Source organism: Lepisosteus platostomus, chromosome 11 (assembly GCF_059453375.1).
Source record: "Lepisosteus platostomus isolate fLepPlt1 chromosome 11, fLepPlt1.hap1, whole genome shotgun sequence".
Lineage (NCBI taxonomy): Eukaryota > Metazoa > Chordata > Actinopteri > Semionotiformes > Lepisosteidae > Lepisosteus > Lepisosteus platostomus.
Genome location: NC_142621.1, coordinates 40958793 through 40973065, shown reverse-complemented (window position 1 = coordinate 40973065; position 14273 = coordinate 40958793). Strand labels below are relative to the sequence as shown.

The 14273-nt window shown below is 40.2% G+C and overlaps 2 protein-coding genes across 5 annotated transcripts in view; both read right to left on the bottom strand.

The window, feature by feature from the left end:
* Positions 1-4562, bottom strand: part of dus1l (dihydrouridine synthase 1-like (S. cerevisiae)) — a 34355-nt gene extending 29793 nt beyond the window's left edge. For all 3 annotated transcript variants that reach the window (XR_015925392.1, XM_088599689.1, XM_088599688.1), the window contains exons 1-6: positions 4451-4562; positions 2555-2800; positions 2188-2296; positions 1776-1826; positions 1301-1413; positions 141-223 (exon numbers count right to left, since the gene is read on the bottom strand). Coding sequence is in view for 2 of the 3 variants with exons in the window: in XM_088599689.1 (XP_088455815.1) it covers positions 141-223; positions 1301-1413; positions 1776-1826; positions 2188-2296; positions 2555-2791 (593 nt within the window). In the remaining variant the exon portion in view is untranslated. The remainder of the gene's footprint in view (positions 1-140; positions 224-1300; positions 1414-1775; positions 1827-2187; positions 2297-2554; positions 2801-4450) is intronic.
* Positions 4563-6835: 2273 nt separating this feature from the next.
* fasn (fatty acid synthase) overlaps positions 6836-14273 on the bottom strand; it is a 40507-nt gene continuing 33069 nt past the window's right edge. For both annotated transcript variants that reach the window (XM_088599686.1, XM_088599687.1), the window contains exons 37-42: positions 12007-12195; positions 11429-11656; positions 11021-11232; positions 10045-10143; positions 9518-9769; positions 6836-9197 (exon numbers count right to left, since the gene is read on the bottom strand). In XM_088599686.1, the coding sequence (XP_088455812.1) occupies positions 9060-9197; positions 9518-9769; positions 10045-10143; positions 11021-11232; positions 11429-11656; positions 12007-12195 (1118 nt within the window). In that variant the 3' untranslated portion in view covers positions 6836-9059. The remainder of the gene's footprint in view (positions 9198-9517; positions 9770-10044; positions 10144-11020; positions 11233-11428; positions 11657-12006; positions 12196-14273) is intronic.

The following is a 14273-nucleotide window of genomic DNA, read 5'->3' as shown; positions in this document are numbered from 1 at the left end:
GATCATACATTAGAAATCTGATAAGACAAGAAGCGTGCTGCTAGGTTTGTACAACTGAAGTTGCTTCCTAGTTCACTGCATGCGTGTCTTCATGTTCATGAGTTATCGTTTCTTCACAATATGAAAGCGCTGAATTTTACCGGACAGCCTTAATGTGCTCCCAGCTAGCCACTCCAGTCAAGGCCCCCTTCTGCTCTTTGGTGCGACCATGTACCGTCAGCAGCTGCGATACAAATATTACACACATTTTAGAGGATTTGCAGGGGAGGTTACTGCAAGAGTTTGAAATACTCCTCGACAGATTCAATGATTCAATGTTGTTGTGTTTATTTACACCTAGGCTAGAGAAGATTACTGTTCAGTTCTTAATAGGTGTGCTTTTAACCTTTGGGGGTTCAAACAAACATGCTCAATTCACAACTCTTTCCATGGGCTGCACAACAGTTACAGCATTGCACCTGTGTACAAAAGTACATAGTCAAAATCATTTTAATCCATCATCCAGTGTAAAAAAATTATTGATAAATGAATTCACTAATTTAAGGTCAACTATGGATGCATGTGTAACATTAAAACAGATTCCGTTTGAAACTTAATTGCACTTTAAGCTTGTTTTATTAAAAACATTGATCCATCTTCTAACCACTACTTCCAACCTTGAGTTTTAGTTAGAAAATGGAGGGATGTTTTTAATAAAACAAATTTATAGCCTGAACTACAATCACCATAAGGTCAGATATTAGACAAAAATACTTGGCAAACAGCTGAATATTGGACACTATCCCAAAGTTTTTACATTGTAGCTACCCAAACCTGTTAATGTATTGTTCATGCTGAACTACTGGGAAAAATCTTGTGTGTCTGCCCTAAATTAATAATTTTGCCCGAGAATCCACAGGGACCATGACATTGTCTTTGTGCTTCTTAATGACTTGGGGGGTAAAATTGTAAAGACCGATTCCACTTTGTATCTTCAATGACACCAGTTACCTGGGTTAGGCTAAAATACCTAAGCCGATTTTGGAGAGTTCAAAAGCTAGCCAGCGCTTATTGATTAGATACAAAAGTAGGCATGACAGTGAGATCAGAACAAACTCCTGTTTTCAGTCTTCCTTGTAAATGAGTGGTAGATAGTGGTGAGGTATTTGGATACACAATATTGGAACAAATTATAAAAAGGACAATTTCTATTCAGCCTTCTGAAATTATACCTATGACATACTGACTATTGATAATAGCTCTGCCAATTGAATAGGACACAACCAATAGCAGTGATATTATGTGCTTCCTCATGTGTTACCTGGCATCCAGCCTCTTCCAGCATTTTGGCATATTTTACAGTTTTATCAATCTCTGGGAAGACACGGATTTTACATGTGATGGGCACTGAAATTTTCTCGTTGGCCATTGAGACTGTGGAGAGATCAGATAAAGATGATGTCTGCTGTGTGGATTACCATATTTTAGAAAAAACCTGACTTGCATCAGTTTTAATTTAAAACAAAATACAGACCTTGCTATGAACATCAATCATCTAAAAACTACAACATTATACATATTTACAACACAGCAAAGCAAAATGTCCATCTTGGAAATAATTGTATACAGACCTCATTTTTACACAGTTTAAGAAAACTACTTAAAGGCAGTATACTTAACTAGAAAGAAATATAATTAACAGATTATTAAACAGAAGATTTACTTTCTCTCCTTTTTTCACTGACCTAAAACATATTGCTTTACTAATAAAAAAGAGGAAAAAAATAGTAACTCACTCATTTTATGGAGAAGGTCCCACTCTTCCTGCAGAAAGGCACCATAATGACCTAAAAGAGAAGAAGCTGTATTTGTCAACCAGCTGGATTGAATATAAGTCTGATACAAGAGTTTACTGATCATGAAGGATTAGCAGACAAATTACAAAAGACTACAAAAGCAAAACTATTCTACTTGGATGAGCTAATCACAGAGCAGGGAAGAGACAGAAAGTGCAGGCATCTACTGGATGCTGAGGAGGGATTCATGTTGTTTATTTTAGCAGATTACTATAAATTTGTGTATACTGTAAAGCAATATGCGACCTGGTGGTATGCAAATGTGTCTATTTACAATAGTTCTCTAAAGAAAAGCTAGTCTGAAAATGATAAATTTGCCCCCTGGCCTCTGGAAAGCAGGGCACTGCAGCACCTCTCTTAGCGATCATCTGTGGGCAGCCAAGGTTGAGGTCAATGGCATCACAGTAGTCCTGAGCCAACAGAGCTGCCTGGACAAACACTTCTGGGTCGTTTGCACAAAACTGAAAAAAAAAAACACGAGAAAAACAAGCCGTGAAAATGACACAAGAAATAGCAAAGAACTTAACACCAGCAGAAACATAAGGGTCATCTCAAACGGGTTATGATGAAAGAAGCTGTTTGCAATAAACCTATCATGATCCCTCTGTTCAGTCCAGAAGTACAGATTGTACGAAGACACTTTACAGAAACAGCGATACACACAAAGTAATCATTTTATCAGCCAACAGCAGCACTGCCCAACGGGATGCAATACCCACCTGTGCAATGAGAGGCCGGTCCTCAGGACATGCCTCATTGTACAGGTTCTCTCTGCGGTAGTTGGCATCTCGGACAAACACCTGGGCATGCAGCATGGGGGTGTAACACAGCTGGGCCCCATGCCTGCGGCTCAGCAGTCTCCAGGCCAGCTCGCTCTGGTCAACCATGGGGGCCACTATATAGCGAGCTCCCTTCAGAGTGGTCTTCCAGAACTCAAATCCCTGAAGCTTTGGCATGGCGGCAACCTACAGACAGGGTGGTCAGGGGAGTAGAGACGGGGGCACAAAAAAAAAATGAGCGTTCACGTTTAGGTAATAATTTCCATCAACTGGCTACAAAACAGGAATGAAAGAACAAAGCAGTAATAGCCCCCCACAATGATGCCAAGCGTCAATAACACTAAATACAGCCCAATGCATATTTCAGAAGTCACTGCTCAGCAGAAACCTAAATTGTCAATAATGGCTCCTGCGCAGAACGAAGCTTGCAGTGCTGTTCCCTACACCACACCACCCCTCCAATCACCGGCAGCTCAGAAAAAGGGATGAGCACTGAGACAAACGTAGGACTTTTCCCAACAGCGCATGTTTAAGGCAAAGGCGTGCATGGTCCAAAACTCAATGCAGCAAATATGTTTTTTTTAAAAACTTGGTATAACAAGTTATAAACTGAAAGCTGGAAAAATGACATGCTGATGTAGAATTATAAAATTAACAGGTTGGAAGAATTCAGGGTCTCTCTCATTTGGAGTGCAATCAATTTTGCTAGTTTAAAACCTTACCTTTACCGTTCGCTTCCCTTATCAAATACTGAAGGATTAGGACCAATTCTAATATCTCTCCTTTACATTCACGAGGGTTGGTGTAAAGAACAGGAAGAGCACAACTTATTTCCCAAACTTCTTATCGATTCAAAACATCAGTATTTTACAAGCCTGATACATCAATGTGTCAACGCTTTTACTGAAGCCATATGCATGAATTCAACAAAACACATGCAAAAGCCTCCGTGCTTCTTTATTAAAAGTCGTAGAGTGTGCAACTGTGACAACTGAGATTGGATGCCTAGTAGAAATAATTGCGTATTTTCTGCTACAATTAATATCTGAGACAAACCGGGGGTAACTACTATTATAACTTTGAAGAGCATAAGTTACCTAAGGTTTCCATCAGAAGTCAGGTCACAGTCACATTTCACACTGTTCATTTGGGTAATGTTGTATATCTCAACATCAATGTATGCATAACAAACACAGAACACAGTGATTTCGTAAATTACCATCTATGTAAGAGTTATTTATTCATGTTAATATTTATCTCAAACGAACTTCGCAGCATGGTGTGTTTAATGTAGAAACGTTGTTGGCCAAAACACATGCAAGGCGAACCAATCAGCAAAGTCTTGTCTGAAATCTGTCTAGCAGCTAAATGCGGCAGAATTAAAATATGAAAATTATATTATTTCACAACGTTTTATAAAAACAACACTGAGATTTCCAAGGAAACCCCGACAAAGAGAACAGGGTGCAATATCGAAAAGGCAGACGCACAGTAGTTCGACACACAAGTTAACTCACAATATATAAAAAAAAGTTCGGGTGATTTAACCAGCTGTTCGACCAGAACGAACACCATCGCAGATTGTAAGCCTTACGACCCTAACAACGTTTCACGTTTTAAAAAAACATGTTTCGCAAGTTCAATCATTACACAGAGTTCGGTACACCCTCGTTGATGCACAGCAACTCGGCCAGGTTTGGGACACTACATAATACTATTACTGTCCCAAATTACCCCACAACCTCTACATTTAGCGATATACTATTTAATCGGACAATACAACTGCGGTGTAACTGCCTAAACCAAATATATATAAAAAAATTATCTCAGACTTACCAATAACTGAGCTTTCCCCCCAATGCAGCAGCCCAAGGAACTTGAGTTGTGAGTCTTTCTAGGTGTCACCTCCTTTCCCCTCCGTGTTCTTTTGGAAACTACGGTGTAACCTACAATTCCCGCCGACAGGAAGCAGGTGCAGTAGTGCCTAAAATTTCTTGGGTTCGACAACAGTCCGATACCATTGGGTGGAAAACAGTGAATTTGATAAATATATCATATTTGAATACATGCATTCAGTTATTATAGACTATATGTTTATTGATGTTAATTAAAAGGTAGAAGTGGTTAGACCTCCCAACTCCAGGAAGATCAAGATTGACTCAGTACAATGCTCATCTGTGTAAATAAAAGGGATAATAACGTCGGACGAAAAATGTAATACTTTTTAGAAAATAACTGTTTTGGTTTGCCTAAAGCATAGTGGTATATATTAGACGTTTTTGCTTACAGTATCTTTACTTAAAAGAGGTAAACGAGAAACTAGGTCAGAACATAGATTTCTATATATAAACAGTGTCAAACTACTATCAAGATTTCATGCCTGTAGTTATTTGTTGTTGAAACCAAATCTTCTAAATGTCAGAAATATTTCATTTTTCTTTCACAAAGCAGATGGTTTTACAGTACACTGAAATAATTATAAAACCAGTCAAACCTACTTAAGGCATCTTTAGCTTTGTGTGGAAATTCACAATGACATTGCAAGCAGATTTGAAGGGTATAAACCAGAGATATATCTCGGTAATTCCTTAACAGTAATGGGAACTTGTCATTTGTGAGTAGCGGATTCAGTACTTATAGTGTATGAGAATTTCAGAAATTGAGTTTTCATCACCTGTATGTTATTTTTTATTTGAACTATTCTTACAACTGTACTAAATGCTGTATGTTCTATTAGTCATCATCATCATCATTAATAATAATAATAATAATAATAATAATAATAATAATAATAATAATAATAATACAATTATTTTAAAACAGACACAGGAAGAAGCAGAAGGTTTCCAGAAGTCATGAGAGTTATGTAATGTTAGTTTCTCCTGAAACTGGCTTCAAGGTTGGGTAACCAAGGAAGGAAAAGTACTCCATTTGCCTTTTAAGGTTCTCCAAAAATGTACACACCACATGATATAAATCGATTGTAAAAGGTTCATGACTAGAAAGAGAGAATCAATTGTATCAATGAAAGAAAACACTCTTTATAAAAAAGTCAAAATGCCATTAATAAATCTCAAACTGACACCACATTAGTATATAAGTTAAAAAATGTTAATAAATACCATTAAAGACATCATGTTTTTTGTCTGTTTTGTCTGAATTTTTGCTGGTCCAAAACAATCCATAAACAACATATCTGCAAATTACAGTGTAGTTACATACTGTATATGAAACAGCAATACTTTGCTGACTGCCCTATCTTTCTTACAACAGAAGAAGGCTCCACAGCCGAAACGTTGTGTTTTCTTTCTTCTCTTTTCAGTATGGAATAAACCTATCACTTGTTCCTATTACAGAACAATGCTAACATGAGTAAATACCTTTTCTCCAGGATTCATTTTTAGAAATATTTGCTTCTTTCTCATAATGAAACCAAACCAAAACTCTCACCTACATTCAGAATAAGAATTCTTGTACCGTTTCACCTTTTTAGTTGAATATAAAAGAAATAGCATGAATGTAAAATTACATTAACAGCTTTAGCTATTGTCCTCTTGTTTTGCACCAGTATACAGAAGACTGTAATTTTGTATTTTTCAAGGATTTTGTAAGTATTATGGGTAATTTTATATTGGGTTAGGGTGGTATGGATGTGCAGCAGTTATTTCTGCTGCTTCATAGCTCTTGGACCCTGGCTTGAGACATTTTCTATAGTTGCTCTCTGCATGGGTTTTGCCTGTGAACTCTGGTTTCAGTCCACATTCCAAAGATACAACGCGCTGGCTATGTTAATCACTCAATTGCACCAGTTTTGCTTGTGTGGACATGTGTGTGCCCTGTGTTGGACTGGCATTCCGGGTGTGGTCCTGGCTTGTTCCCTGTGCTTCCAGAATAGGCCATCACACTTACAGTACCAGGAAAAAGGATCTTCTGAGATGGATGGATTGTTAAGGCCACCTAGGTTATTGTTGGCTAATTAATATTTAATTATTTATTTTTTTCTGTATTGCAGCCCTCATTGACTAGTTTTCCTTTTAAGGAGAGTTTTTATATCTCAAAGACAAAGACGAAAACAAAAAAAAAACATCCAGAAATCTTTATGCCCCTAATTAGTGGTAGTGTAAACCATTAGCAGTGTTCTACAGTGTTCACTCTCTCCTTTTTACACATCTTGCCTTTAAATAATTTACACTCATAATAAAGACACAGAAGCAAAAAGAGTTAGCGAGATCTATTTACTAGAACAATAAATACTTGAGAAATTACAGCACAGAATTAAAAAATAACGATAAAAGTAAAAAATAAAACCTAGAGGAATGATCCTTTGTTCCTCTTCCTTGACACTGCAAACAATCACAGCTTTAAATTACAAACCATCTGATTCTTCACTGACTTCACTTCGCTGAAGTCTCCAAAATCAGATCTGTCTGGTTCTTGTTGGTCCTATCTCCGTGTTTAGTGGGGGGGGTATTTTCTCTTTTGCATCGCTGTAGGTCATTGTTAGAGAAAGTAGGTGCATTGGGACAGTACTACAGTATGTTTCCTATCTTCTCAGCTACATATTTGCTTAAAGAGTGCCTTTAGTTAAAACTTTGAGTTGCTACAACTGAACTGCCTATTCATGAACTGTCTGTTCTCAGGTGTGGGTCAGTCAACTTTCCAGACTCAGCAGGACACAGTGTAAATAAAGATTAGTGCACAAATATGTTCTGTAATATCCCTTTGAGGAGTTTCTCATTTCCCATTAAAGTTTTTTTCTACAAAAGAATACCAATGCCATCTCTAAAAATAACTTAGAACTGAACCTTTACGATTCCTGCTTTTCAAACGTATGGTATTTTTGTCCTACTATTTCAGGAATGATAAAGCATTTTCCTTAATACTGATAATTAAAGGAAACAAAAACAAAATTGCTCATAGGTTTGTTAAATGTTAGGCTATAGTAGAATAGTTATACTGAACAGCAGAATAATCAATGACGGTTTTCTAGGTTTGTTAAACCAGTCTCTAAACAATGTAAACAAATCGGCCAACACTGTACAGGATTAAACAGAACACAGAACCCATTTTGGCCTTCCTAAAGATATAACCACACGGAGAAAGTAATGCAGTATACTGTTGCACTGTTGCAAAATATCACATTGCCTCGGATTCAGCCACTCCGAACAGGGTGTTAAGACAATGACCAGCAATTTCTATTAGTCACAAAAAATAAAAGAAAATTAATCAGTGGCTTTACTTTATCATGAATCCAGTAACAAGTCATTTCTATTTAAAAAAACAGATTTAACTAAAAAAATATATTGTTTCAGCTAATAGCAATACTCAGATTATTTTATGAGATTCTCATATTTATGAGAAGCATCTAGAATAATAAACATAATATAAACTTGGCCAATGATGTCAAAAGATTCTAAGTCATTCCACTGTTTTTGAAATGATTAATTTTGGGTATGTTTCAGACTTAACTCCTGTAGTGGCAGTGCTGCAATTGACTGTAACTTTCTCGTATGGAAATAATACCCTGATCAACAGCCCTATTCGAGTTCTGCACTGACACTGAGACAGTTGTCCCCTTAAGAGGCAAAGCGATCAACGCACAATTCAGAGAGCGCCTACAACAATTCTTGCTTGAATAAAGAAACATTTAATGCAAAAAAGCAGTATTTTAATACTGGTATCTTAAAATCACTATAATATAGTTACATTACACAAGAAGCACTGTGCTGGAATCTATATACAGATCATCTATGTATGAAGATATTTTTTGGTGTAATGTTGTGAAGTGCACCTTGCACATGAAGTCTGCATCATCAGGGCTGGGTTGTACATTTGCACATTAAATGCTCATACATGCCATGTTTTGTGTATCTCTTATTACTAACTTCGTACTTCTATATAGTATTCTTCCTAAAGTACTTAAATATGACAATGGGAAAAATGCCCCTTAGCAGACCATTTAAAAAAAACAGGACCTTTTTTTTTCTTTGCGAGGCTGTTGAACCTAGTTGTTATGACTAGACTAGTTATGACTAGACTTGATGGCACCAAGCCAGGCAAATGCACACAATGAAGGTAGTAAAATATGGGTGCCAGTAGTAGAAATGCACAGAGATGTATTTTACTAAGCTTTTGCTGCAGTGCAAAATTGGATAACAAATTTGGGACAAAAAAATCCATATTCATAGGATAAGCAAGTTTAACCAAGAAAAAAACATTTTTTGGGGTTGGATAGGCCACAATCTAATTAGATCCAGTCCTTTAGCACGGCTTAATGTACTAGGAGGCTGTAAAAATCTTTAAACTTGCCACCCTATCAATAAAGATGGTGACCCTTGTGAGGCAAGGAGTAGCAGTTCTCTCACTGCTCTACCCTGCACAGTGGAAACTCAGGCGGGAGGTGGGAGTGGGGGTGGGGGTGGGGGGTGATCTGCATGGTGTGGGTCTAGCCCTCCCTGGCGCTGACACGGGGCTCTGCCAGAGAGCTGTGGATTATGCCGGTGATGGAGTCCGCTCCTTCTCCCTCCAGGAAGGTGCGGTGGTCGCCCTCGATGACGTGGACAGACACTTTGCCGTCACACACCTGTGAATGACAGGACAGGACAGGGCAGTGCTTAGACATGCAGCCATGGACTTCACACATCAATTTCTATATGCACCAGTACAATGATCCAGTCTCTGCACAGTTCTGCACTGTACACTGTTACGTACGCTTTGCCTTTCAAGCACACACACACACACTTCAACAGATGGTCTGGCTAATATTTGAAACTTCTTATGGGAAAATCCATAGGCACGTCTAAGACTTTTCCTAAGAACAGGACAGCCTTTGAACTACAATTTTGTGCAGAGTAGAGAATAATGCCCTGTCCCCTGGTGAAATAGACGGTGAATAGCTCTCACCTCATGCAGCCGGTAGTCCTCTCCCAGCCCTTCCTCGTACTCGCTGCTTGTCTTGGCCCTCAGCAGGGTGATGTTGCCATGGTACTTGGTGACTGGGACGTACTGGTCGGCTGCCTTCAGCTTGTAGTAGAAGGCAGAGGCAGCAAAGCGCAGGGAATCCCGGCTCATGCTCTTGTGGCTGGCCGTGATCAGGTCCACTGCTGCGTTCACGCGGGCCTCGAGGTCCGACAGAGGGAGCAAAGTCTCCAGAAGCTGGAGGAGAGTGCGACACGAGCAGATGAGGGAGGTTCTGTATAGAGGCTGGGCCTCAGTGTGGGTACTGATATACAGCAGCATCAGAAAGAAAAGAGGAAGGCAGACAGTCTTATATTCAGGTCTCCTGTCCCTAAAACTTGGATTCAGACTCTTCTGACTTGATTGAGGATATCTTGCTTACTTTCTTTAAAAGCGTTTTTCCTTTATTCATTATGGATTCAGATGCTCAATTCATATGGTACTTTCAGGTCTGAATGCTGAATGGCCCTTACCTTGTTGTACTCAGAACCGGTGAACTGCTGAATGAAGGCGCAGAGAGCCTCTGTCTCAGCCTGTGACTCACTGCCTGGGGTCAGCTTTGCGCGGTAACTCTGCACAGGAGACAACGACAAGCTGAAGTCTGATCTCCTGCCGAGTTCAGCCAGTGGGTTTTGTGTGTAACATTTCTGGATGAGATCCATTTACCTTCTTCAAGCTGGTTTTATCAATTGTATCTTTGTCAAATTCAATTGTGTTCTCTGTTGCCGTGTTAGAACTTAATAACTTAAGTTAGAAACTGAATGTTTTTCTGTTGTGACTGTGTGCTGATATTGAGCACTGCCTCTGAAGAGATTTAGAGTTTTGTGTTGTAAGGATCATTGAACACTAATTAAAAAAATACATATATGTTGCTGTCCTGCATCTGAGCAACCTGTTCACTTCTGTGCATCCTGGATGCCTAGACTTTTCCAAAAATTCTACTACAGCCACTCGTCCAAGACAGACAACAGCGTATGTGATACAGAGACAGGATGGCGCGTGGTGGAGTGGTGGTGCTAAAAGGAAATGACAAGAGAGTATGTTACCGTGAGCCATGTGACTGGTTCTGGTGAGCCACGTAGTCAAATCTTTCACGTTCGACACCTATTTTCTTCCATTGATTTTTTTATGTGCTATCAAATTCACATTGCAGAAGGTTAACAGTACCTCACTTAATCATTTCAGCATTTTTTACCTAATAGCCTTAAAAAACTGCGTATTTGCAGCCGTCTGCTTTTCGAATGACTTTTGGTACATTGTAAGAATAGCTCATCGGTTCTGGCTCAGTGCTGACAGAGCGAAGTAATGTCATTAACATGCTGTGTCTTTGCGTGATCGGCCTGGTAAGGTGTACAACGGTGCTAGCAGACTCCCTTGGTGTAACATGGCCCCTGGGATGCCGGGCTACGGTGCAGGGAGGAGAAGAGAGGGCCACAGGGCAGGCCTTACCTGAGTGTATGCTGCCACATAGGAGTGGGAGCCGTCAAAGAGGAAGAGGTACTCCACGGGCTTCTGGGCAGCCTGCAGCTGGGAGCACATCTCGAAGGCCACGCAAGCCCCGAAAGAGTACCCAGCGATACGGTAGGGCCCTTCCGGCTGCACCTGCCGCACACACTCCACATAGTATGCGGCCAGGCTTTGGATGCTGTCCAAGGGAGCAGCTGAGGAAGAAGGTCGGTATCAAAATGTTAACTGCTAATTTTTTCACTTTTACTAACCCTCATACAAGTACCCGTCTCTCACCGGACCGCGAAGCAGGGCGACAGTGTACAACACAAACCGGGAGGTAATGCCTTTCGCGTAACTGACTTGATACTGTGGTCAGTGGACAGTGGAGAGTGGCCGGGGCGTGCCTACCTTTGGTACACTGCAGGCCATAGCAGGGCACGCTGAGCTTGGCCGTGAGGGTGCGGAAAGCAGCGATGGAGCCCTCTATGGGGTGAATCAGGAAGAGCGGGCGCTCGGTGCTCTGCACCTCGTTAAGGCGTGCGACAGTGGGGCCATCGGGGTTCACCAGCAGCAGACTGAGGTCTGTCTCTGTCAGGGCTCCTGCTCCAGACTTCTTCAGAGGAAGGGGCCGAGACTCTGCACGGGAGACAGAGGCTCAGCTCAGAGGCATGGTTCATTTTCCTGATTTTTCTTATGTTTTCTAGTCATTATTATGCAGTATTTGTGTTTCTCTAGCCTTATGTGAACTTAAACCTAGTATTAAATCCTCAGCCTGTATCTTCTTCCTTCCTGTAACTGGTGAACAGCACAAAGAATTACATTTTCCTGTGTGTTCTCTCGCGATCAAACTGGTTTGATAGAATCCCTGACCAGATAGAAGTACCATCAAAACCTTAGGTTGTACAGTATGGTTTGGAAAGCGGAACTCCTTTATGACACTTTTATGAACTCTTCTAGCCCTAGCTCTGAGGGCGCTCTCCACTCACCCTCAGCACCACCCTGTTTGCAGGACAGCTCCCGCAGCTTGTTGATGGTCAGCTGACGGATCTCCCTCATCGCCATGACGATGTCGTAGTCCCGCTCCAGGGTCTGTCGCACCTCCACACCCATCAGCGAGTCCAGGCCCAAGTCTGCCAGTGAAGCATCCGCATTCAGACTGCTCACGTCACGCACGCCTGGGGGGGGGGGGGGACAGGATATGGTGAGAGGGAAAAGAGTAGAGCACTGGGGTTCTTCTTCACTCACTCAGCCCCATGCCTTAGAAACCAACAGGGCTCTTTGACTCTTCAATTCATGAAGAAAGACGGAGTGGTATTCACTTCGGTCATACCCAGTGATATGGAACTTTCTGTATTTGTAAGCTTTCTTTTTTCTGAAGACACTTTTCGGTGTCGCTGAAGGACAATTGAAAGGTTCTAGAACCGGAACATTCTATAACTTGGGATGTTTCGAAAGTAAGAAATGTCCCACAACCAAAACATAGAATAGATAGGCTTTGTTAAATACAGTACATTTTTCTCTGTGTTCCAAAAAACAAATTCCCATTCTCAGAAAAAGAAAAAGATACAAAAGGTTACTGTGTTTTGTATTGGATCTTGGCTACAGAGCTCTAAGTTTGAGAGATAAATTACTGGAGAACATGACTGGCATTTGCCAATTTCAGTAAGCGTGACAGTTCTGAGAGACTGGAATGATGGAGGCAGGAAACAGCCTTGGATAAGGTCAGAGAGCAGCAGTGGCATCTCAGCATTTGCATTTAAATTGAATGAAGTGCTCCAGATTCTGTAGCTTTAGGGTTCAGAAGTTTTGATATCCTGGATACGTTTCTATGTGTGTGCAAGTGGATGAGGAATGGTGTGATAAGACATCTGAAGGATATGTCTCCAGTGCTGTTAAATAAGAAATATTTTTTAGCCTTTTAGAGTTTGCAACAGGAAAATATGCCATTAAGCACTCCATCTAAAGTCTACTTGCAGATTTGGCAGTGGAAGAAGTGTTACTGCCTACAGTTTTTCCTATAGAGTGTAGTTTCATATGAAGACAGCATAAATCATCCTCATTTCTTCAGTGGCAGTATATTTTTGGTTAAAGGTGTACAGGAGCAGATTTTGAAAAACACGTATTGTAGAGAAACATAATATACAAAGTGTTAAAAAGTGTAATTTTAATAGTACCTCTAACTTTCATTGGTTTACTTTATGATACTGTAAAGCGGAGACACTGTATTGAAGGAAGGGGAACCACTTTTATTATCAATATAAATGTGGATACATTTTAAATGTGTTTTATTCTTTTCCAAACAGAAACAAATAGTGAATCTGGTGTTCAATGGACTGAAACACAGTTATAGAAGGTGTATTGACATTTTATGTCCTGAGTCAGGGGTATGAAAAAGTAATATTTGATTAGTTATTTGAATCAAGTTGGCATGAAAATCATACTTCATGTGACTATCAAAATCAATGTCAAACCACGATATTTTACTCTGTGGCTATGAATGTCCTTTGTCCCCAGTCCCAGTCCTGCAGGTTTTATATTAATCTTGAAATCATAAATCATTAAACACCACATTTGCCCAAATGTTAGACAACCTTGGGTTTAAGGTGACTGTACTTTTCATAAAGAGAAATGAAAAAAAAAACCCACAAAAACTATCAATAGCAAACAGATAAGACAACTTTACTAATGAAATGGGAAAGAAAAATAATTTCCCCAGTTTTCAGATCCAGTAGGTTATCCGCCTCAGAGTAGGTTATCTGCCCAATGATTTAGATGTGCTTTCATGTCTCAGCTCACAGCAGCAAATCCTACAGTCACGTGCAAGGAGGAGGTGCTGACTCCTTCAACACGCCCAGCTTCAAGTATTTCCTCTTTAACTTGTCACAGCCTATGCAATCTGGTGCAGGAGCTTCAGCTTTAATTTGAGGAGAAACGCATCCCTCACTGACAGCACAGAAAGCCCAGTGACATTTTCGATCAGAGATCTCAACTTGCACTCAGGAGGAGCACCACAAGTGCCTGAGCCACTTGGAAGTCCTAAATATGCCTTTTTGCAGCAGCCTTGACTTGACTTCAGCACTGTCCATGAATAAATAAGGAGTTTTAATTTTGAAGACATATTTGCTTGAAAAAAACGTCACCTTATATTTGGACTAATATGGCAACAAATGGTAATTCTGCACATCAACAGAAGCACTCATTTTGTTATTTTTAATGGCCAGGAGTTGGCCATCCCTGAAATACGAGATGAGGC